Source organism: Cololabis saira, chromosome 6 (genome assembly GCF_033807715.1).
Source record: "Cololabis saira isolate AMF1-May2022 chromosome 6, fColSai1.1, whole genome shotgun sequence".
Classification (NCBI taxonomy): domain Eukaryota; kingdom Metazoa; phylum Chordata; class Actinopteri; order Beloniformes; family Belonidae; genus Cololabis; species Cololabis saira.
In genome coordinates this window covers 34,922,539-34,947,482 of record NC_084592.1, presented here as the reverse complement: position 1 = coordinate 34,947,482, position 24,944 = coordinate 34,922,539, and the positions used below count along the sequence as shown (strand labels likewise).

General features: G+C 40.8%; 2 protein-coding genes across 2 annotated transcripts in view; one reads left to right on the top strand and one right to left on the bottom strand.

Annotated features, from left to right (window-relative positions):
• The window catches only part of stxbp5l (syntaxin binding protein 5L), a gene marked incomplete at its 5' end in the record, with an annotated part of 221,406 nt that overhangs the window by 82,093 nt on the left and 114,369 nt on the right, over positions 1–24,944 (top strand). The gene's annotated exons all lie outside the window — the stretch shown is intronic.
• LOC133446267 (uncharacterized) lies at positions 10,294–11,508 on the bottom strand. Its single transcript, XM_061724277.1, has 5 exons — positions 11,404–11,508; positions 11,224–11,293; positions 10,907–11,010; positions 10,544–10,816; positions 10,294–10,425 (listed from the first exon to the last, which is right to left on the bottom strand). Exons 1-5 carry the CDS (start codon positions 11,506–11,508, stop codon positions 10,294–10,296), a joined length of 684 nt encoding a protein of 227 aa, XP_061580261.1.

Below are 24,944 nucleotides of genomic sequence, written 5' to 3'. Positions count from 1 at the left end.
TCGTCCAGTGTGTTTCCGAGACCTTGATACGGAGGTTTCAGGCTTCTCGGCAGCTTCAGCAGTGAGTGCAGTGTTTTGCCAGAGATATTGAAAGCGGCGGTGCCAGTAAACGCCGCCAACAGCACTGAAGGCTTAGACATGTCACCTTCATTGCGTAACCTGGGAAGTTGGCGCAGAATCTTGGTGGCCTCCTGATAAACACACTTGATCACATGGGACTTGCCACAACCGGCTCCCCCAGAGATGAAGTAAAAAAAGGGTTCAGGATCCTGACCCCAGACGCGTTTCAAACACCATTCGCGTATGGCGTAGAAGGCGGACGCCTGCATCTCATTGAGGCTTCGAAACATGTTCCTCACAAAGTCGGGGCTCAATTCCGGCGCCTGGATTGCTGGCATGGCTCCACTGCTCTCACCTTGAAGCTGAAAATCTGGAAGCTGCTCCTGTTCCTCCTCGCCAGGGTTTATGGCTTCTCGCTGAGCGACACACTCTAAACGATCCACCTCAACCTCTGGTGCAAAACTATTCCACGCGTTGCGGATGGGTCCCTCCTTTCGAAACCGTTCGAGGGCTTTGTCGATTTTCCTACCCTCTCCTTCGTAGCGCCTTCTATTGAAGTTGACGTACTTTTTCACAGGCAATCGGCCCGGACGCCGACCACTTTTATAAAACGCTTCGTAGGTCGGGTAGCGTTCCGGCTTCAGATCAGCATCCTCTCTGTGTGGCCAGTACAGTTTTAGGAGCCGTCTGTAATACTTTTCCGGATCTTTCTTCTCTGAGAAACGAGTAAACCGGATGACGGCAGGTTTTCCCGAAGTCCTCTTCTGGATACACCCGTGGTCGTTCTGGAGGGGAATGGCAGTAGCCGATTGACGTTGCTGACCGTAGAGGACCCTGTAATTGGATGTGAAGTCAGCCAGACACATGTCTCGAAACTCGCCTGTATCAGGCCTCTGCATGTATTTTTCCGGCAATCCTGCCATCCAAACGTCCTCTTCATCTGCGGCCATGTTCTGCAGCCTGCTCATCGGAAGACTCATTCTCATACCGTCGTCCTCCGTCTGTATAAAAATTACAGAACGCGAGCACTTTTTCAGCGGTAGGCTGCATACCCGTGCCACAGACTCCTGAGCGCTAACCTCTCGGTGTTTAGCATACGCCTGCATAATCTGCTTCATCTCATCCTGTTTATTAACGCCAGATTTCCGTACATCACGGATGACAGAGTCAAGGAATTCAGTCATCTCGTGCTCTGGCTTGGAGACGTACGACATCATATACATGATGCAACTGAAATCGTCAATGACATACTGGATGTCCATGTTGGCGTTCCATGCTCGCAACAGGTCAGGGTTGTATCCATTCACCCAGCAGTCCTTGGGGTCACGCTTATTGTACACCACCATTCCACTGGTGAGGGATCTGACACTGTGCGAGTACTCTTCAGGATGCAAGTCACATTTTTGCAACAACTCTGCCAAGTCCTTGAAAGAGGCATTTGGGTCCATTAGAAGATCTCTCACCGGCTTCAGCTTTTCCTTAGCCATCTGCTGCTGCTTTGAGAGGAATTTTTTGCTCTTCTTGGACTTCTTCTGACTCTTCTTGGAATCCTTGGACTTTTCCCCACATTTTTTATGCCCGCCAACATCGTTTTGTCCACAGTCTTGGTCTTTCTGGGCATCGTCTTTCTTGACATCTTCATCATCACCATCATCAACAGCCCCCCAAGGTGTGCAGCCAATGATCGTTTGATCCATGGGCAGTTTTGGAAAACCAAATCTGCACGATACATTGCCTTTCCTGCATGTTTTGGAGTGGTTGCGGCTGTGAACCTGAACCTCAGACACTATTTTGTGGAGCTCGGGGTCCGTGTCCACATCAGGCATCCGACAGCATATATAGCGGTCAATGAATTGGATGACATCCTTGCAGCACTCAGGATCCTCAATCTCTGGTGCATCTTTGATCCACACCAGCATATGGATATGTGGACTACCTCTGGCTTGAAATTCCACCCGATAAAAGTAGTCCTCCACTGGACCGATGGGCTGTGCAGGTGACAGGAGCAGATCTGTCATGAGCGCATCCACTCGCTTCTCAAACAAGCGCATCACCGTCACAGGGTTACTGCGGAGAATCTCACACTTCTCATTCCAGTCCAGCTCTGAGAAGTCCCCTTGCTCACCTTGTTGAGCTTTGATAATGTCAATAACCTCCGGCCATCTCATTTCGGCGGCAGAAAACGTTAGGAAAAACGTTGGCTTGCCCAACTGTCTGACCATGGCGAAAAGATCTCGCAGCGTTTTCTCCCAATACGCTGGAGTGCCTCGGAGGGGTTGCATGAAACGGGTTGCATCCCTATTTTGGATGAGTTGTTCCAGCTCCTCTTTGTCCTGAATCATCTTATTGGAAATTGTCCTCCCATCTTTGGTGAATTTCTTCCCCTTGCGTGTTTGGATGGACATGCTGTTCCTAGCGATGTGCGTTTCCGTCACAAACTGGGAAAAGAACAGATAACTCTGGTCCCTCGCAAAGCGGGCATCCACAGAGAAGAGCCTTGAATTGAAGTACACACTTGGGGACAGATGGATTATTCTGCCCTCATCCAAGGTGTTCTCTCCGGTTGGGAACTGAACAGGAAAGGCCATGGCTTCAAGCTTAGGAATGGCAAAGAAACCGACAGGTTTGTTTCCTTGGGCAGGAGCAATGCTAAATATGCCATCCCCATATGACAGAACCTCCTGTGCTATGTCAAGAGGCTGCATGCACGTGTCCAAGGCCAGACCAGGCCTGAGGTCTTCCTTTTCCTTGTCGTCGTCCACCTCATTGGGCTGCTTTTCACCAGATGTGCCTGCAGCGGGTTCCATGTCTCCTTCCGGATGTCTGGGCTCCTTGAGCTGTGCAGCATCTGGGGCTTCCTGTGGAGCATCTCCCTCTTCGAGACTTTCAAATTCAGCACAGTCATCAATCTCAATGTTGCTGTATTCTGAATGAGTCTCTCGCAGTATCCTTAGCCCTGCTAGCACATTCTTCATGTTAACTGTGTAGAAGTGCTGATAGCCCTTGTACTTGATGTTGCGCTTCAACTTTACTTGCAACAGCTGGGCTTGGGCGCTGGGCCTCGGAAGAGCATTGACTGTGGTTTCCATCTCTGATGGTACACACACAACTGCTCCGTGTACTGCTCTTTGACGTCCTTTGGGCAAGGCAACTATCTTTGCAAATGGTAAGATTTTTGCAATCAATTGCCTTTCCAGCACGTTCAACTGTTCGAGCTCTGGGGGAATGGGTGCAAGCTCCAGGTTGTTGCAAGCTGCCATGGACGGCATTCGTCCTCTGGCCAAGTGGCTGTCACAGGTGTGGCAGATCCACTCCCGCATCCTGTCCTGTGGAACGGTGCATGGGGCTGAGCAATCGGTGTCACAAACGTGGACATACTTACCTGTCAAGCAAGCAGCCACCACGCAAATGTTTTTAATATATTTGGCTCTGTTGCAATGCCTTACCTGATTGGGGAACAGAGCTCTGTGACACACTGTGCAGACATGTGTGGGCCCATGTCTAATTCTTTCCCGAAATACCGATATGGCTTCTACCATCACAGGGTTAACCACAGGCTGTGCAGTTTCCGGGCGGCAGTTTACGATGTCCATGTATTTCCTCTTAATCCTGAGTGCACACTGCAACTTGTGACGAATACGAAGTGCAGCATCTTTAGCGAGTCTATCCTTTTTGTTCTGGATGCAGTGTTGTATATGACGCAGCCTGAACTCTGGGTTGTGGTGATATTTCTCGCTCACGTACTTTTTCTGTTTGATTTTAAAATGAGGATCAGTGCTATACCTCTCGCCTATGTACTTTTTCATTAAACATTTCTGTTTGTTTTTAAAATGAGGATCAGTGCTATACCTCTCGCCTATGTACTTTTTCATTAAACATTTCTGTTTGTTTTTAAAATGAGGATCAGCGCTATACCTCTCGCTAACGTAGTTTTTCTGTTTGTTTTTAAACTGAGGATCAGTGCTATACCTCTCGCTAACGTAGTTTTTCTGTTTGTTTTTAAACTGAGGATCAGTTCTATACCTCTCGCTAACGTAGTTTTTCTTTTTGATTTTAAAATGAGGATCAGTGGTGTATCTCTCCTTCCGGTACTTTTTCATGAAGGTTTTCTGTTTGCTCTGACTATCCAGATCCATCCAACTTCTTTTGATGTAGTACTTCTTTTGTTTTCGATGATAACGGTCTTTCGCGTATTTGGTTTTAATCGCCTGCAGTTTTGTCAGCCTAAATTCCAAACTGCTGACATATTTCTCTCTCTCATACCGCGCTCTATTAGTTGTGCTTGTACCATTGTCTACAGGTGGTACATGTTGCTTTTTGCACTCACTCGATCTACGCATAGCCTTTCTTCGCATCTGTGTTGGGATTTTCGAAAAAACCTTCTCTGTCGTGGGACGTGTTATGTTGACGCGCTGACTCAAGTCCTGATTCTTTGGTTGTCTGAAGTTAGTTGTCTGTGGGATATTGGCTTCCTCTAACAATTGTGCTTCTGGTACAGCCGTTGATGGATTTTTGATGGTCACATCCTCTGACTGTCCAGGCATCTCACTGAGTGTGTGGTCATTTGTAAAGGAAACAGGCATGAACTCATAGCTGCCATAAGGGCCACGGTTTTTAAAAAGCACAAGCAAATGTTTAACCATGTGACTCAATTTAGAGAAGGTCAGCATAATTGCTTTTCCATTACGATGAGGAAAACCTTTGGGAGACCTTGAGTGGGAATCAAAAAACCCGTAGCGTCCGGACCGGTCACGGAACACTGCAATGCACTCAGGAGCGACAATGAGAAACGCAAGGTTGACACCTTGAGAGAGGCTTTTCAGCTGTTCACGAAGGCACAGTCCTCTCCTGCTTCGAGGGCTGCCGTCTACAGCCTTCAAGAAACCAACCCTCAAGTCCGACATGTCCAACTGAACATTGTAGGTATCCGAATCGGTGAAAACCTGTTTCGGCATCTCCTCTATGGTCAAGTGGTTGCTTTTGAACCTTTTGTCCGCCTTCAACTGTTCTTTGATACCTACATAGAGTGCATTCCCCTGTTCAAGCACTCTATCAAGTGAGACCATGTCAAAATCCACCCCCTCCTGGTGGTAGGCGAGAAAGGTCAGAGCCATGCAGGTACACTGGTGATTGCGAGAAAAGGTTCCATACCTCCCATCCTTCTGAGAATGCGACGCCCTCACGGATTGAGTGCGATGGCTCGGACCAACGGCAGGATCCTGAAATCATTTTAAGGAATGTTGTCATTTTTATCATGATGTAACATTTTTCTTTTATGAGTGACGGATCAATCATTATCAATCTCATCATTAATCATAATTCGTTTCATTATCATTGTTAATCTTATATTCTTTAACATACCTTACATGCCTCCAACATATGTAACCAGCAATGGGTGGACAAAGTATTCACATTCTTTACTTAAGTGAAAGTACCAATACAATGATGTAAAATCGCTCCATTACAATTAAAAGTCCTGCATGTCAAATACTGCTTAATTAAAAAGGTACATAAATATTGGTAGCAAAATACACTAAGTATAATAATACACCAGTATTAAAACTAAAACTACCGAGTCCAGTGGTTCAGAACCCTGGGTCAGAAACTGTGTGTGTTTGTGTGTGAGAGAGTGAGTACAGACAGAGGTGCAGCAGTTAAAAGATGTAAATTACCTGGCTGGGACATTTGTGGAAGGTGGACTCCTGGGGCTGGGCAGGGTCAGACGCACCAGGCTCCACCACCACTCTCCTAGGACTGCAAGGCGCTGGCTTGGAGGACACCTCCACGGCTGGTGCCTCCACCTAAAACAATAAATAACTGTGTGAACTGCATTGACAAAATTAAACCATGTATTTTAATACTGTGTTACAATTATTCACTAAATATAACAATAAAATGTTATTGTCTATGGTGTGTCTACTCAAAATACTCAAACAAATCCAAATAAGTATTACTCAAATAAATCAGACAAAATATGACAAACCTGCTGCTTCTCCCGGGTCCTCTTGGAGTCTTGGTGTCTCTCCCGGCGCTCCATCTGATCAAAAAAGTTGATCAATTATTGTTCCTTTAACGTGTATTTTTTCTTTGTCACTTGAATCTGGTATTATCCCACATTTTTTTTTGCTAGTAATAAGATAAATCTTGTCCCACTGGCAGATTTTTTTTACTTATTTCAAGTGAAAATTTACTTGAAACAGGTGAAAATTGTCAAACAAGTTATTTTTCTGGTGTTATTTTTGTGGTAATGACTCTAAATCAAGGGTATTCAACTAAAACATACACACACACACATATATATATACATATATATATATACATACATATATATTATTATAATTTTGAATCCTTTGTTTGAACATGGTTAAAAAAAATGTCATTGTCAGCACTTGACTTCTGCAAAATCTTATACCAATGTGGAATAACTTAATGAGAAAAGAAAATATTATATTTTCACGTTAATGTAAATATTTTGCTATTGTTGTACTTCCAGTATTAATTCTTATGTAAATAAATATATTCTATATTATCACACACACACACACACACACACACACACACACACACACACACACACACACACACACACACACACACACACACACACACACACACACACACACACACACACACACACACACACGTCTCAGAAAATTAAAATATAGCTATAAAGTTCTTTATTTTCTGTTATGCCATTAAAAAAAAATGTCATACATTCTGGATTCATTACAAATCAACTTACTGTAAATATTGCAAGCCTTTTATTATTTTAATATTGCTGATTATGGCTCACAGTTTAAGATTCCCAGAATATTCAAATTTTTTGAGATAGGATATTTGAGTTTTTTAAGCTGTAAGCCATGAACAGCAATATTAAAATAATAAAAGTCTTGTAATATTTCAGTTTATTTGTATTGAATCCAGAATGTATGACATTTTTGTTTTTGTAATTGCATTACAGAAAATCACAATATTCAAATTTTTTCCTGAGACAGTCCTGTAGATTGTCATTAAAACATAAAAAAATGATAATTTGCATATCCCGAGACATTCCTAATAATACTATTTAATATATTCCATACTCCTAAGATATTATTTTTAGATATTTTTATCTAATATTTTACTATAATAATCGTTCTTGCGTTTCCTCATTGTTGTTAGCTTGTATTTATATTCTTTATATTTGCTTTCTGCGTCTTTAATTTTCCATTCAATGAATTCCTTATACAAGATATTTTTCTTACGTTACGTAGACCTTTAGTGATCCACGATTTAATCTTTAGACACAGAGGCGACACAATGGACTAAGCTGATACAAAGAGTTGACCAAATCTATTTCACTTATCCAGGAGGAGGAGGAGGAACAGACGACATGAGATAGGAGGAGGAGAGGGGAGGAGATATACCTTAGCTGGATAGGATGGTCCCACAGGTGAAGGAGTTTTAATCTTAGGCCTCTGAGAACGCATAACAGCAAATTCAGTAAAATTTAAGACTTTAATGAAACAATGCACTTTAGTCAGGAGGAGTGACTTGTCCCGCTAGTGAAGACATCAGACCTCTGGCCATCTGAATATATAAAGCAGCAAAATTTTACTAAGAGGAAGACTTTAAGTGAGATCATGCATGTTACTGAATATGGAAGCATATGAGGGCTTATATCATTTTCAAATGATGCCTCAGCAAATAGTTACCAATACTCAATTTTAAATCTAGAATGTGAAAATTTAAATGCATTTGCAGAAATGCTTTTTCATTTTAAGAATGTGGCTGCATTTTTTGACTCAAAAATCAAATCAATAATATTTAATCCAATTTGCATTTACATTTTTTTGTATTTTATTTTGAAAATTAAATCTCAAACGTCTTTTTATTTTTAATTTGAATAAATAACAAGAATAAGCAGCCTTGAAGAATAAAATTAAAATGCAAATCAGATTATATATTATTAATTTGATTTTAGAGTCAAACAATGCAGCCACATTCTTAAAATGAAAAAGCATTTCCGCAAAAATGCATTTTAATTTGAAAATAGGCCCTCATGTGCTTCCATAACTGAACCGTACTTTTGCAGGTGGAGAACAGCAGGGGGTTTCTAGCTCATCCGAACTACAGGAGACTCCGGTCAGAGGTGATACAAACGGCTGATGACAGATGAGAAGAAACAGTGAATTAAACTGTGGACAATTTATTTAATTTGATGTATTTTGTAAGTGAGAGAGGTGCAAATGTTCAGTGTTATACAGATAAAATCTGAATCAGGTAACTCACCGTCTTGGGCTTAGGAGAAGTCTTGCGATCCACACGCAAGTTCGTGGTGCTGAACTGTCCAGCGGGGGGAAGTGGGGGGAAGCACTCCTCCCGAAAGACAAAACACTCCTCCTGAAAAACAAAACAGGTTGACTTCTGATTACAATCTGTCCTGTAAGAAAAAAAACAAACCAAAGAATGATAAATACATCCTCAAGGAATATTATTTAAATATTAACCTGCGGTTGAACCATCCCAGGTTGAGGAGAACCTGTGGATCTGCGAGGTTCCCTTGGGTGGCTCACCTGTTACCAATGAAAATGTATTTTAAGTGTAATCTGCATCATCAAATAAAATATCAATTAAACTTGAATCATTAAAATTACAAAATGCACTTTTGATAGTTATATGAGAGGAACCATAGTGTTACTGTTCTTAAAACATCTAAATAATTGTTATTATAAATATTATTGCACCTTTTGGCAAACATTAGCCCTATGAACAAATTCTAAACTAATAGAAGAGGGGGAACGGCATACCGTCACAGCAGGGGAGGTTAGGCCCAAAGGCTCGTCCTCGTCCGAACTCCAGAACAATCCGGATGGGGATGTTCCAACCTTCTGAGAAGATGTCATAACATACATATTAAACTTTAGGCAGTGAGGACAGTCTAGACATCTCTGGGCAGAGTGAGCTGCGAATCCCCAGCATGTGTCATTTGTGATTAGAAGTAACATACCTTGTTCACTGGAGAACGGAAGCAGCGACGATACTTTCCCTTGGCTTGGGACGAGGACGCAACCTATAGCATGAAATAAATCAAAATACTTCAAGTCACATCGTTACAGTGAAACAACAATATACATTACAATTATATTTATAGATAGCATAGTTTATTTGAAGACTATTATTATAGTTTATATGACTTTAAAAAATATAGATGTAAAATTAACAGTCAGTAATAAAAAAGGTAACACTGGATAAAATGCCCTCCATCAAGACATAAAAGTTTGACACTGACCTTCTTGGGCTTAGGCGAAGGCTTGAAGTCCGCCAGGCAAGACAGGTGAGAAGGAGAGACTTTCTCCATAGCACGTAGGGCGGTGCTGCTGAAGAAGACGGGGTTCAGTGGGAAAAAGCACTCCTCCTCCTATAAAAAAATAACACAGAAAATCTTCTAATTACATCTTTTTTTTTCTAATTCAAAAAGTAATATTTGAAAAGCCATAAACGAAGCACAAACCTGTGGTTGAGCTGTCCTCCACTGGAATGACAGAAAGCATTGCATTTTATTAAAAAAATAAAAACATTGCAACCTTCATTAATATCACATTAAACATTGTATAAATCACATCACACCATCATACCGTATATTAAGTCTCAAGCACACATAATATGCATCAATTACCTTGCTTTCCTGACCAACTACCGTCCACCGAGACGGATCAGGGGTAGTTGATTCAGGACGAGGGGAAGCTGGAGCAGGAGAACTCTCCCTCACAACCGCTTTAGGAAGGACCTTCCTAAGTGGAGGTGATGGCCTGGGAGAGACTCGCAAGACTGGTGGTGGTGGTGGTGGTGGTGGTGGTGTCCTAAGTTGCTCTGTAGCAGCAGATGAGAGCAACTCAGCGAGGATAGCCATCCCGAAACGATCACTCAGGTGGACCTGCAGAAATAAGCAAAGAAAAAAACAAAAAGGTTTTACTTTCATTTAGCATCTGCCGTGTACTGAAGTCTTAATGGCAACAACAAAGAACTACAAATCAGACTTTTGTTCCACACACAGACATTGTACTTACACCATCATAGCTCCAAAGCGCCAGATTGCTCAGGGGGAAATGCTCCGTAGCGGAGAAGAAGTACTTCACACCTTGAAAAAGAGAAAAAAATAAATTAATTAATCTTCATGTTATACATACATGTATTATGACTTTATATGAGATGCTACACATTTAATTCATGCTTTTTATGCAAGATATTTTCTCAATTAGCTGTATGAAACTCAAATATTTTCCACATACCCATACGAGCAGCCACACGTCGATATTCCTGACGCAGGTGATCCTGGTAGTGAGGGTCACAAGTCAGGCGGGGTGGAAAGTCGACAACAAAAACCTGTAGAACACAAAACCTGATCATTAATAAGAAAATTACACTTTCCCTAAAAGTCCCACACAGTCCATATAATGAAATCATCCAATCAACAATAATAAGATAAGAAAGAAAAGCTTACCTTAGGCCAGCGGTTGCCAATGGATTGGAGGAGTTTGGCAAAGTCGTTGGCAGCGTTAGCAATGGTGTTGCGAGTCAGGTCGTTGCTGGGAGCCAGTAGACATACGGCCTCAGGAGTACGAGGAACTACGGCGTTTAGGACCTCGGTACGGAGCTGAGACGCACTGGCCCCCGGAGTCGACATGATGCCAAAGGACAGGTCTTGAGTCTTTGGCATCTGGACAAAACCATCTACAATGGCGCGTAGATGGGAGTCCCCGACAATCAGAACAAGCTGCAAAAATAATAGCATTTCATTCGCATGAAAATCATGAAGACATCAAACGATCAATTATTTTCTTCCAACAGTCAATATATATATTACCTTCTTGTCCGGGGACTCAGGCGGCATGATCAATTTGTTTGGCCGCCCTGTGAAGGGGGAAATTGACCAATGGAGCACTCTGTGGCGTCGCCCGGAGCCATGGCCTGTTTAGAAAAAGATGGAACATGAGACGATTAAAGAGGGATTTCATACCTGTAAAAATCCTACAACAATCACTCTTTACTAGCAGTGAAAACATGCAAGAATGAAAGACAGTTAACAAGCTCTTAGCAGAAATGTATAGTAAGAATACATAATTATTATATTTGATATAATAAAAATTAATTCAATTAATAATAAAACAGCTGAATACTCACGTGCACAAAAGTCGGCACGCGCTTCATCCTCTGACCAGGGCCGTTTGGCTGGGAGTGTGAAACCAGCCGACTAATGACAAATAAGAAACAGATTAAACTTAACTGGACGGTGTAAACGTGTCTCAGTGAAGAGACTGAGTTGTTTAAATGAGTGTTTGTGTCATTTCTGGTCATACATACGTTGTTCACTGGATAGAGGGAGCTCTGGGGGGGGTCTGGCTCATCGACCTTCTCCTTTCTCCAGCGCTCCGCCTGGGCCTGGGACCTCTTCCCCTTTCTCGGCATCCTGAAAGAAAAAAAGAAATCCCTCCAAACAAAAGGGTGTTAAGCCTAAACTAAAACCTAACCTAAACAAGTTATTCTACTCAGTACACGATATAGTTAATATATAGTGTATAATAATATAATAGCTAACAGTACACAAGGTTATAATACGTAAATGTGCGTGAGAGGAGTTGAGGCGGAGAGGGAGATTAGAAAGAGGTGGCGATTAGTTAGAGGGGGAGAGGGAGGGGGAGAGGGAGGAGGAGAGGGAGATGAGGTAAAGATGAGTTAGGGATGAGTTAGGGATGAGTTAGGGATGAGTTAGAGAGATGGGGTTAGAGATGAGTTAGAGATGGGGTTAGGGAGAGATGAGTCAACTAGGACTGGAGCTCAGGAAGCTGCAATGAAAAGACAGATGTACATTAGTTAGGTAGCTACCAATAACATTAACAACTACATTATACATCTTAACATGTCATGTCTGTGGTTAAATTGATCTATTCCTCAACACAAGGCTGTGTGTGTGTGTGTGTGTGTGTGTGTGTGTGTGTGTGTGTGTGTGTGTGTGTGTGTGTGTGTGTCTCTCAGTACGTTTACATGCAGCAAAGATGGGATTTCTGATCGTATCAGATAACGACATGCAGAAGATCGGATAACTTGTCTGAGTTTACCTGCTGTTCAGAGATCAGATAACTGGCCAGAGTGAACCCCCCCCAGATTAAATTCGAGCATGTGCAGACTGCAATATTTATTCTCTTATTGTGGAGGAGAAGAAAACACTTCCGGTTACCTCACTTCACGTAACTTAACCATGGATCTATAATATTAACGAATTTAACGGACTCTGGGAAAATCCCAAAACAGATAAATAAGCAAACTATGCTCTCTACAGGTCTTAAAATGCTACTGCAAACGCAGGTTATAACAGTTCCAATACACCTTTTTTTCCCCTTTTTTCCTTCAAATTCCTTGGATAGAACCTTTAACATCCTTGGATTTTTTTTTCTCAACATTTCGACTTTTTTCTCGACATTTTGACTATTTCCTCGACATTTTGACTATTTCCTCGACATTTTGACTTTTTTTCCTCGACATTTTGACTTTTTTCTCAACATTTTGACTTTTTTTCTCAACATTTTGACTTTTTTTCTCAACATTTTGACTTTTTTTCTCAACATTTTGACTTTTTTCTCAACATTTTGACTTTTTTCTCAACATTTCGACTTTTTTCTCAACATTTTGACTATTTCCTCGACATTTCAACTTTTTTTCTCAACATTTCGACTTTTTTGACTATTTCCTCGACATTCTGACTTTTTTCTCAACATTTTGACTTTTTTCTCGACATTTTGACTTTTTTCTCGACATTTTGACTTTTTTCTCGACATTTTGACTTTTTTCCTCGACATTTTGACTTTTGCCTCGACATTTCGCCTTTTTTTCGCCTTTTTTCCTTCAAATTCTGCCTTTTTTTTCGCCTTTTTTCCTTTTTTGACAATCACCCCTCATGCCTACAGGTGCGCAGGTGATGTAATAACAACCTCCACCCACACATACATACACACACAGGGTCGGCAGCCATCTTAGATTCAGAGTCTAAAATGATAGACTAAATGGCTGCCACATCCCACATGTGGATGAAAAATGTACCTGTAACTCATCAGAAATGATCAAAAATGATCTGAAACCGCGCTAAATAAGTACTGTCTTATGTTTTGACCGTGTAGAAAGCATACTGAGTCCAAAAACCGCCAGGAACCGCGAGTAACCGCGCCTGCAGCCACATCCGCCTAAGCGTGATTTTTAGTCCCGCGTTACACCGACGCAGAACCTACGGCGTAAGGTCTGCGTCGATGTAACGCGGGGACCATAAATAGGCATACTTAGAGCAGACGCGGGAACAATTGGCCGCGATTCTTTTTAAAAATAAGACATTTAATGGCACATAATGTTCTTTCACTGCATTTATAAAAAGAAATTAACAATACCCGCGTTTATACTTGCATTTAATCAACTTTCGGAATATACTTAAGGGTTAACCTGGGCCGAAATCAAGTCCACAGGTTACCAAAAACACTAAATAATATTAAATATACTCCTTACCTGGTCCACGTTAACGTCGGTCTGCGAGCAGGTTTAATCCAAAGTTGAATTCAGCAGTATTTAGCTTTGACAGCAGTATCCTTCGGGCTCGGAAACTCGAAAGGGGCGTGGCACTGCGGCGCGACGGAATTTATAGAGAATGACACGTGACTTGGTCCGACCAATAGCATTGCTTCATTAATCTGGTTTAAAAAAAAAAAAAATTATAAAATATAACTAAAAAACCAAGCCTTACTTTATCAAAAAAAGAATATATACCTGTTATTACCAGAGCAATTATAAATAATATAAATTATATATAAATAATATAGGCTGGGACTCAATTAAAAAAAAATATTGGAATTAATTACAGGCTTTGCAATTAACTAATTGCAATTATTCACAATTTGATCGCATATCAATTTTAGACTTGAGAACTTAACACTTAAAGGTTTAATTTGCAAGTTTATTTATATAGCACAATTCAATCAATCAATCAATCAATCAATCAATCAATCAATCAATCAATCAATCAATCAATCAATCAATCAATCAATCAATCAATTCATATTTATTTCGAGCAATGGTATTTTAAAATCACTATATCCTCTCAAGTTCTCTCATGAACTGTGAAAAAGTCTTTTATGTTACTTGGTAGTAATTTGTTGAATGCTTTAAATAGGATTATTGACGTATAATATTTTACAAGATCATGGAATTTTAATAGTTTTGACTGAATTAACAAAATATTAGTGTTTTCTAGAAATCTAACCTTGTGAATAATTAGAACTGCTCGTTTCTGTAATGTGACTAATGGATTAATTGTGCATTAGTAAATGTTTTTTTAACTGTGCAATACTTCTCCCGGACTCTGTGCAATATTCCTACATATGTTGTCATCTGTAAAAAAACGATTCAAATGCACCTTAACCTTTTTTTATATTTTTTTGTATTACTTATATTTCTTATATTTCTTATTGCTTTATATTTCTTATTGTTTGCACTACTGCTATTTGTCTTGCACTGGAGAGGTGATGCTGCTTCAAATCTCACAGTACCCAGGTACACTGACAATAAAGTATTCTGATTCTGAGGTGCGATTTAAAGGAGCTGACAGTTGGAGCAGACCTCAGGTCTACAGGAAGTTTGTTCCACCGGTGAGGAGCAGAATGACTGAATGCTGCCTCACCTCGGGCCTTTCTCAATACCAAGAACGCAAAGTATAGACTTTTTGTTCTTACAAGTCGTTCTTGGAAGAATGAACTCTCAAGAACACGAGCACACGAACAGTTTGAGACGATGCGTTCTTGCTGGTATTGCGCATTACCCGAGGCCTCCTGGGCTTTATCATCCAAAATAGTTGGTTTTGCTATATGTACACATTATATATAATACACACACACACACACACACACACACACACACACACACACACACACACACACACACACACACACACACACACACACGTGTATATATATATATATATATATATATATATATATATATATATATATATATATATATATATATATATATATATATATATATAAACAAATAAATAAACAAAACAGTCAATATACAATACTCTGATGCGCTGATGTAGGCTGCCACAAGTGTATACTAACAATGTAATGCCTATTTTTAATAAAGCAGCAACAATATCCTTTCATAGTACATGTTATTTATTCTAATTTGTTTAGTTTAAGTGCTTATTCTAATTTGTTTAGTTTAAGTGCTTTTAAGTCTCACGAGCCAAGAATTTTCTGTACATCACGACGCAACGGCGGGGAAAAAAAACCCGGTAAAAGTTATTGTTTGTGGATCGCGTTATTTAATAGTATTTAAGAGAGCAAATTGAATTGCATTGTTGGCAAATATGGAGCGGCAACCATATCAGCTATCGTCACCATCGGCAGCTTCACTGGGAGCAGAAGAGGAGGCTGCTGAGCTGAGGAGGAGTCTGGAGCTGAGAAGAGCCAGGAGGACTCTGGAAAGACGTTGCGCTATTATTAAAATAATTAAAGCTGTGTACGTTCAGGCTTTCGTTCTTCAGGCTTTCTTGTTGCCGCGGCAACCAGAGCTCAGCTGCTGAGTCATTCAGCCAGAACTGGTCACATGACTCAATCAGAACAGACTTCATATACTTGGAACCTGGAAAATGGAGAAATCTGAACCCTGACCTTTTGACCTTAACTGATCCCCAGTCCTGCTGGGAACAGGTTGATATATATATATATATATATATATATATATATATATATATATATATATATATATATATATATATATATATATATATATATAAATAAATAAATATCAAAATAATTATCTAAGAATTGTAAGAAAAGTTTTAATGGAAAAAAAGCTCTGTTTTGTGAATTAACCAGATGATTATATCAGAATTCCGAGAAAAGTTTAATAAAAAAATATGCTCTGTTTTTTCTTAGTTAACCAGATAATTATCTCAGAATTCTGAGAAAAACTTAAATACGAATGACAGCTGGTCGTGGTGTATTGCTGAAATATTAATATTTAATTCTATGAAAGCAGGCTCTTTGCCACTCTTTGCGGGTAGATCTATATATTGCAACTTAGAAAAGGTGGTATTGTCCGTCTAGAGACTCAGTCAGTCAGTTAGAGCAGAGCAGACTGGTGGCTCAACAGTAGTGTTGCTGTTCCTGATCTCAGAGGCTGAGGGTTCGAGTCTGTTCTGTGCAGAAATTATTGTCTGTATTTTTTTTCCCGGTATTAGCGGCATATAATCTTTTTTGTGAGAGCCTCAATGATTTGCAGTTTTCTATGTATCAAAAAAATATAATATATATATATATAATAATATAAGAAGAGGAGGAGGAAGAAGAGGAAGAGGATGAGGAGGAAGAGGAGGAGGAAGAAGAGGAAGAGGAGAAGGAGGAAGAAGAGGAAGAGGAGGAGGAGGAGGAGGAAGAAGAGGAAGAGGAGGAGGAGGAGGAGGAAGAAGAGGAAGAGGAGGAGGAGGAGGAAGAAGAGGAAGAGGAGGAGGAGGAGGAGGAGGAGGAGGAAGAGGAGGAGGAGGAAGAAGAGGAAGAGGAGGAGGAGGATATATATATATATATATATATATATATATATATATATATATATATATATATATATATATATATATATGCACATCATCCATGTCTCTGTATGTCAAACCATTCAAAAGATATTGGACTATAACGTATCGGCCAATCAGAAGAAAGGGCGGGGCTAATTTGCACCAATGAGGGTCAGGGACTCGATACTTAGTCCAATGACACCACCCATGACTCTGTATGTCAAACCATTCAAAAGATATTGGACTATAACGTATCGGCCAATCAGAAGAAGGGGCGGGGCTAATTTGCACCAATGAGGGTCAAGGACTCGATACTTAGTCATTTGACACCACCCATGTCTCTGTATGTCAAACCATTCAAAAGATATTGGACTTTAACGTATCAGCCAATCAGAAGAAGGGGCGTGGCTAATTTGCACCAATGAGGGTCAGGGACTCGATACTTAGTCATTTGACACCACCCATGTCTCTGTATGTCAAACCATTCAAAAGATATTGGACTATAACGTATCGGCCAATCAGAAGAAGGGGCGTGGCTAATTTGCACCAATGAGGGTCAGGGACTCGATACTTAGTCATTTGACACCACCCATGTCTCTGTATGTCAAACCATTCAAAAGATATTGGACTATAACGTATCGGCCAATCAGAAGAAGGGGCGGGGCTAATTTGCACCAATGAAGGTCAGGGACTCGATACTTAGTCATTTGACACCACCCATTACTCTGTATGTCAAACCATTCAAAAGATATTGGACTATAACGTATCGGCCAATCAGAAGAAGGGGCGGGGCTAATTTGTATATATAATATACAAATGTAAATATTTATATGTATAATAATAATAATATACATATATATCCCATGAACCTGTCCCCAGCAGGACTGGGGATCATGTAAGGTCAAAAGGTCAGGGTTCAGATTCCTCCATTATCCAAGGTAAAGTATTATGAAGTCTGCATTGACTGTGTCATGTGACCAGTTCTGGGTCACATGACCCGGAAGTATGGTAGTGTATATTGTATTGGAATGACTCAGCTAGTTTTTTGGATTTGACAAGCCTCAAATAACTTCACCTTGTAATCAAACTGTAGCTCCTAGCAGAAAAACAAAGAAATCGTGAGAGAGACAGAACCCGGAAGATTCTGACAATCTTAATTTTATTCAGATATTCCTTAAAATGTGTTAGTAACGGCAATTCGAAAACAAAAATTAGATTTTTTTGAAGAATTTTTTTTTTAACATTGCAGTGAATGGAGAAGGAGACAGGAATTGGCATGGCTCTTAGTCTCCCCGTTTAAATTTTGTGCACACCACGCCTGTCAAAGTCACATTTTAAGAATACCAAAATGTATGTCTACATTCTGACCAAAAATTATCTGTCCAGCTTTTACGGTTCGGCCGTGAGGTCGAGTTACAAATAAAAATTATGATCATTTTTTCAAGGTTCTGCTCACTCTGATCAATTAAAACCTCCACTCTAGATTTGAAAAAGGGGGTTTTTTAGTCCTCGCTTGAAGGCTCATATCTTGAAAAGTGTACATTTTAGGAAAAAACAGTCCAGGGTTTAGAGAGAGAAGAGAAGTTTTCCTCCGTTTTGAAGTTTGAATGACGTTTCTACGTGCAAGTATGAGAAAGATACGTGACTTGGAAAAAAGGTGAATTTTGTATTTTTTTTCTCAACATTTTCCCATCCGCTTTGAATGGCGCCATTGAAATGCATGGGAAAACAGTTCCCCATTAGTTTGGAAATTTGGAAATGTTTTTGCACTTCGTGCAAAAACTATTCGTGCCATCGTTCTGAAAATCCAGAGGACTGTAGTTAAATTCAGGGCCTACAACTTTCTAAATCGGTTCAGAATTTTTCGAGTAACGGTGTGCGAGTGGTGAGGCCCCAAAGTTCATGCAATGCGTTCCGGATGGGGCAAAAAGTGCACGTTTGTGCACGTTGCGCAAAAACGTGCACGCCAATCGCTTATAAAAGTCATACCAATTGATTCCCGATTACGTCGCACGTTTCTACGTTTTTACTTTTTGAGTTTTCTCAAAGCTGTGCGACTAGTTACGCGCCGAAGTTTATACGGAAGAATATGGAATAATAAATAATAAACTAGACAAAATTCCCGGGAAATTTTGAAGTGCCACGGACTACTGCCGGATGATCGCGGGATGCACCCATGAAGGTCAAGGACTCGATACTTTGTCATTTGACACCACCCATGACTCTCTATGTCAAACCATTCAAAAGATATTGGACTGTAACGTATCGGCCAACAGAAGAAGGGGCGTGGGTAATTTGCACCAATGAGGGTCAGGGACTCGATACTTAGTCATTTGACACCACCCATGTCTCTGTATGTCAAACCATTCAAAAGATATTGGACTTTAACGTATCAGCCAATCAGAAGAAGGGGCGTGGCTAATTTGCACCAATGAGGGTCAGGGACTCGATACTTAGTCATTTGACACCACCCATGTCTCTGTATGTCAAACCATTCAAAAGATATTGGACTTTAACGTATCAGCCAATCAGAAGAAGGGGCGTGGCTAATTTGCACCAATGAGGGTCAGGGACTCGATACTTGGTCATTTGACACCACCCATGTCTCTGTATGTCAAACCATTCAAAAGATATTGGACTATAACGTATCGGCCAATCAGAAGAAGGGGCGGGGCTAATTTGCACCAATGAGGGTGAGGGACTCCATACTTAGTCATTTGACACCACCCATGTCTCTGTATGTCAAACCATTCAAAAGATATTGGACTTTAACGTATCAGCCAATCAGAAGAAGGGGCGGGGCTAATTTGCACCAATGAGGGTCAGGGACTCGATACTTAGTCATTTGACACCACCCATGTCTCTGTATGTCAAACCATTCAAAAGATATTGGACTTTAACGTATCAGCCAATCAGAAGAAGGGGCGTGGCTAATTTGCACCAATGAGGGTCAGGGACTCGATACTTAGTCATTTGACACCACCCATGTCTCTGTATGTCAAACCATTCAAAAGATATTGGACTTTAACGTATCAGCCAATCAGAAGAAGGGGCGGGGCTAATTTGCACCAATGAGTGTCAGGGGCTCGATACTTAGTCATTTGATACCACCCGTGAGTCTCTATGTCAAACCATTCAAAAGATATTGGACTATAACGTATCGGCCAATCAGAAGAAGGGGCGGGGCTAATATGTATATATAATATACAAATGTAAATATTTATATGTATAATAATAATAATATACATATATATCCCATGAACCTGTCCCCAGCAGGACTGGGGATCATGTAAGGTCAGGGTTCAGATTCCTCCATTATCCAAGGTAAAGTATTATGAAGTCTGCATTGAGTGGGTCATGTGACTAGTTCTGGGTCACATGACCCGGAAGTATGGTAGTGTATATTGTATTGGAATGACTCAGCTAGTTTTTTGGATTTGACAAGCCTCAAATAACTTCACCTTGTAATCAAACTGTAGCTCCTAGCAGAAAAACAAAGACATCGTGAGAGAGACAGAACCCGGAAGATTCTGACAATCTTAATTTCATTCAGATATTCCTTAAAATGTGTTAGTAACGGCAATTCGAAAACAAAAATGAGATTTTTTTGAAGAATTTTTTTTTTAACATTGCAGTGAATGGAGAAGGAGACAGGAATTGGCATGGCTCTTAGTCTCCCCGTTTAAATTTTGTGCACACCACGCCTGTCAAAGTCACATTTTAAGAATACCAATATGTATGTCTACATTCTGACCAAAAATGATCTGTCCAGCTTTTACGGTTCGGCCGTGAGGTCGAGTTACAAATAAAAATTATGGTCATTTTTTCAGGGTTCTGCTCACTCTGATCAATTCGAACCTCCACTCTAGATTTGAAAAAGGGGGTTTTTTAGTCCTCGCTTGAAGGCTCATATCTTGAAAAGTGTACATTTTAGGAAAAAACAGTCCGGGGTTTAGAGAGAGAAGAGAAGTTTTCCTCCGTTTTGAAGTTTGAATGACCTTTCTACGTGCAAGTATGAGAAAGATAGGTGACTCAGAAAAAAGGTGATTTTTTTTTTTTAACCTCATCCCACACACAGTGTGAAATGCTGCCCCATACAAATACATGGTCCCCATTAGTTTGGAAATTTGGAAATGTTTTTGCACTTCGTGCAAAAACTATTCGTGCCATCGTTCTGAAAATCCACAGGAATGTAGTTAAATTCAGGGCCTACAACTTTCTAAATCGGTTCATAATTTTTCGAGTAACGGTGTGCGAGTGGTGAGGCCCCAAAGTTGACGCAATGCGTTCCGGATGGGGCAAAAAGTGCACGTTTGTGCACGTTGCGCAAAAACGTGCACGCCAATCGCTAATAAAAGTCATACCAATCGATTCCCGATTAAGGCGCACGTTTCTACGTTTTTACTTTTCGCGTTTTCTCAAAGCTGTGGGACTAGTTACGCGCCGAAGTTTATACGGAAGAATATGGAATAATAATAATAACTAGACCAAAATTCCCGGGAAATTTTGAAGTGCCACGGACTACTGCCGGATGATCGCGGGATGCACCCATGAAGGTCAAGGACTCGATACTTAGTCATTTGACACCACCCATGACTCTCTATGTCCAACCATTCAAAAGATATTGGACTATAACGTATCGGCCAATCAGAAGAAGGGGCGTGGCTAATTTGCACCAATGAGGGTCAGGGACTCGATACTTAGTCATTTGACACCACCCATGTCTCTGTATGTCAAACCATTCAAAAGATATTGGACTTTAACGTATCAGCCAATCAGAAGAAGGGGCGTGGCTAATTTGCACCAATGAAGGTCAAGGACTCGATACTTAGTCATTTGACACCACCCATGACTCTCTATGTCAAACCATTCAAAAGATATTGGACTATAACGTATCGGCCAATCAGAAGAAGGGGCGTGGCTAATTTGCACCAATGAGGGTCAGGGACTCGATACTTAGTCATTTGACACCACCCATGTCTCTGTATGTCAAACCATTCAAAAGATATTGGACTTTAACGTATCAGCCAATCAGAAGAAGGGGCGTGGCTAATTTGCACCAATGAGGGTCAGGGACTCGATACTTAGTCATTTGACACCACCCATGTCTCTGTATGTCAAACCATTCAAAAGATATTGGACTATAACGTATCGGCCAATCAGAAGAAGGGGCGTGGCTAATTTGCACCAATGAGGGTCAGGGACTCCATACTTAGTCATTTGACACCACCCATGTCTCTGTATGTCAAACCATTCAAAAGATATTGGACTTTAACGTATCAGCCAATCAGAAGAAGGGGCGGGGCTAATTTGCACCAATGAGGGTCAGGGACTCGATACTTAGTCATTTGACACCACCCATGTCTCTGTATGTCAAACCATTCAAAAGATATTGGACTTTAACGTATCAGCCAATCAGAAGAAGGGGCGGGGCTAATTTGAACCAATGAGGGTCAGGGACTCGATACTTAGTCATTTGACACCACCCATGTCTCTGTATGTCAAACCATTCAAAAGATATTGGACTTTAACGTATCAGCCAATCAGAAGAAGGGGCGTGGCTAATTTGCACCAATGAGGGTCAGGGACTCGATAGTTAGTCATTTGACACCACCCATGTCTCTGTATGTCAAACCATTCAAAAGATATTGGACTATAACGTATCGGCCAATCAGAAGAAGGGGCGTGGCTAATTTGCACCAATGAGGGTCAGGGACTCGATACTTAGTCATTTGACACCACCCATGCCTCTGTATGTCAAACCATTCAAAAGATATTGGACTTTAACGTATCGGCCAATCACAAGAAGGGGCGGGGCTAATATGTATATATAATATACAAATGTAAATATTTATATGTATAATAATAATAATATACATATATATCCAATGAACCTGTTCCCAGCAGGACTGGGGATCATGTAAGGTCAAAAGGTCAGGGTTCAGATTCCTCCATTTTCCAGGTTATATTACATGAAGTCTGTAATGACTGTGTCATGTGACCAGGTCTGGGTCAGTCTAATCAGTACACCTGAGCTCTGGTTGTTAGGGGCAACAAGAACCTGATACAGAGGGAGCGGGAATGACAGCTAGATTTTCAGTTGTGACAAACCTGAAATCACTCCACCTTGCGGTCAAACCGTAGCTCTTAGCAGAAATATGAAAACATCGTGAGAGACGGAGAACCCAGAACATTCTGTCAATCTTATTTTCATTCAGATATTCCTTAAAATGTGTTAGTAACGGCAATTCGAAAACAAAAATGAGATTTCTTTTAAGAAAATGTTTTTTAACATGGGAGTCAATGAACAGCGAGACAGGAATTGGCGCGTCTGTTGGGCCCCCCGTTAAAATTTTCTGCACACCACGCCTGTCAAAGTCACATTTTATAAATCACAACACCTATGTCTATATTCTGACCAAAAATGATCTGTCTACCTTTTACGGTTTGGCCGTGACCTCGAGTTACAAATAAGAAATCATGTTTTTTTTTCAGTGTAACTACACTCTAGCAAACTGACTCCTGTGCTCTAGATTTGAAAAAAAGTGATTTCCAGACCTCGCTTGAGGGCTCATATCTTGAAAAGTGTACATTTTAGGAAAAAACAGTCCGGGGTTTGGAGAGAGAAGAGAAGTTTTCCTCCGTTTTGATGTTTGAATGACGTTTCTACGTCCAAGTATGAGAAAGATACGTGACTCGGAAAAGAGGTGAATTTTGTCTTTTTTTCTCAACATTTTCCCATCCGCTTATAATGGCGCCATTGAAATGCATGGGAAAATCTTCCCCATTAGTTTGGAAATTTGGAAATGTTTTTGCACTTCGTGCAAAAACTATTCGTGCCATCGTTCTGAAAATCCACAGGACTGTAGTTAAATTCAGGGCCTAAAACTTTCTAAATCGGTTCAGAATTTTTCGAGTAACGGTGTGCGAGTGGTGAGGCCCCAAAGTTCACGCAATGCGTTCCGGATGGGGCAAAAAGTGCACGTTTGTGCACGTTGCGCAAAAACGTGCACGCCAATTGCTTATAAAAGTCATACCAATCGATTCCCGATTAAGGCGCACGTTTGTACGTTTTTACTTTTCGCGTTTTCTCAAAGCTGCGGGACTAGTTACGCGCCAAAGTTTTTACGGAAGAATATATAATAATAATAAGCCTGAGCAATAGTATGAGTGCCTCGTGCTGCGCACGAGGCACTCCTCCTCCATTGAGCTTGCGCAGCTCAATGGAGGAGGCGTGCCACGTGGCGCAGCCGTGGCACTAACTAGACAAAATTCCCGGGAAATTTTGAAGTGCCACGGACTACTGCCGGATGATCGCGGGATGCACCCATGAAGGTCAAGGACTCGATACTTGGTCATTTGACACCACCCATGACTCTCTATGTCAAACCATTCAAAAGATATTGGACTATAACGTATCGGCCAATCAGAAGAAGGGGCGTGGCTAATTTGCACCAATGAGGGTCAGGGACTCGATACTTAGTCATTTGACACCACCCATGTCTCTGTATGTCAAACCATTCAAAAGATATTGGACTTTAACGTATCAGCCAATCAGAAGAAGGGGCGTGGCTAATTTGCACCAATGAGGGTCAGGGACTCGATACTTGGTCATTTGACACCACCCATGTCTCTGTATGTCAAACCATTCAAAAGATATTGGACTATAACGTATCGGCCAATCAGAAGAAGGGGCGTGGCTAATTTGCACCAATGAGGGTGAGGGACTCCATACTTAGTCATTTGACACCACCCATGTCTCTGTATGTCAAACCATTCAAAAGATATTGGACTTTAACGTATCAGCCAATCAGAAGAAGGGGCGGGGCTAATTTGCACCAATGAGTGTCAGGGGCTCGATACTTAGTCATTTGATACCACCCGTGAGTCTCTATGTCAAACCATTCAAAAGATATTGGACTATAACGTATCGGCCAATCACAAGAAGGGGCGGGGCTAATATGTATATATAATATACAAATGTAAATATTTATATGTATAATAATAATAATATACATATATATCCCATGAACCTGTCCCCAGCAGGACTGGGGATCATGTAAGGTCAAAAGGTCAGGGTTCAGATTCCTCCATTATCCAAGGTAAAGTATTATGAAGTCTGCATTGAGTGGGTCATGTGACTAGTTCTGGGTCACATGACCCGGAAGTATGGTAGTGTATATTGTATTGGAATGACTCAGCTAGTTCTTCGGATTTGACAAGCCTCAAATAACTTCACCTTGTAATCAAACTGTAGCTCCTAGCAGAAAAACAAAGACATCGTGAGAGAGAC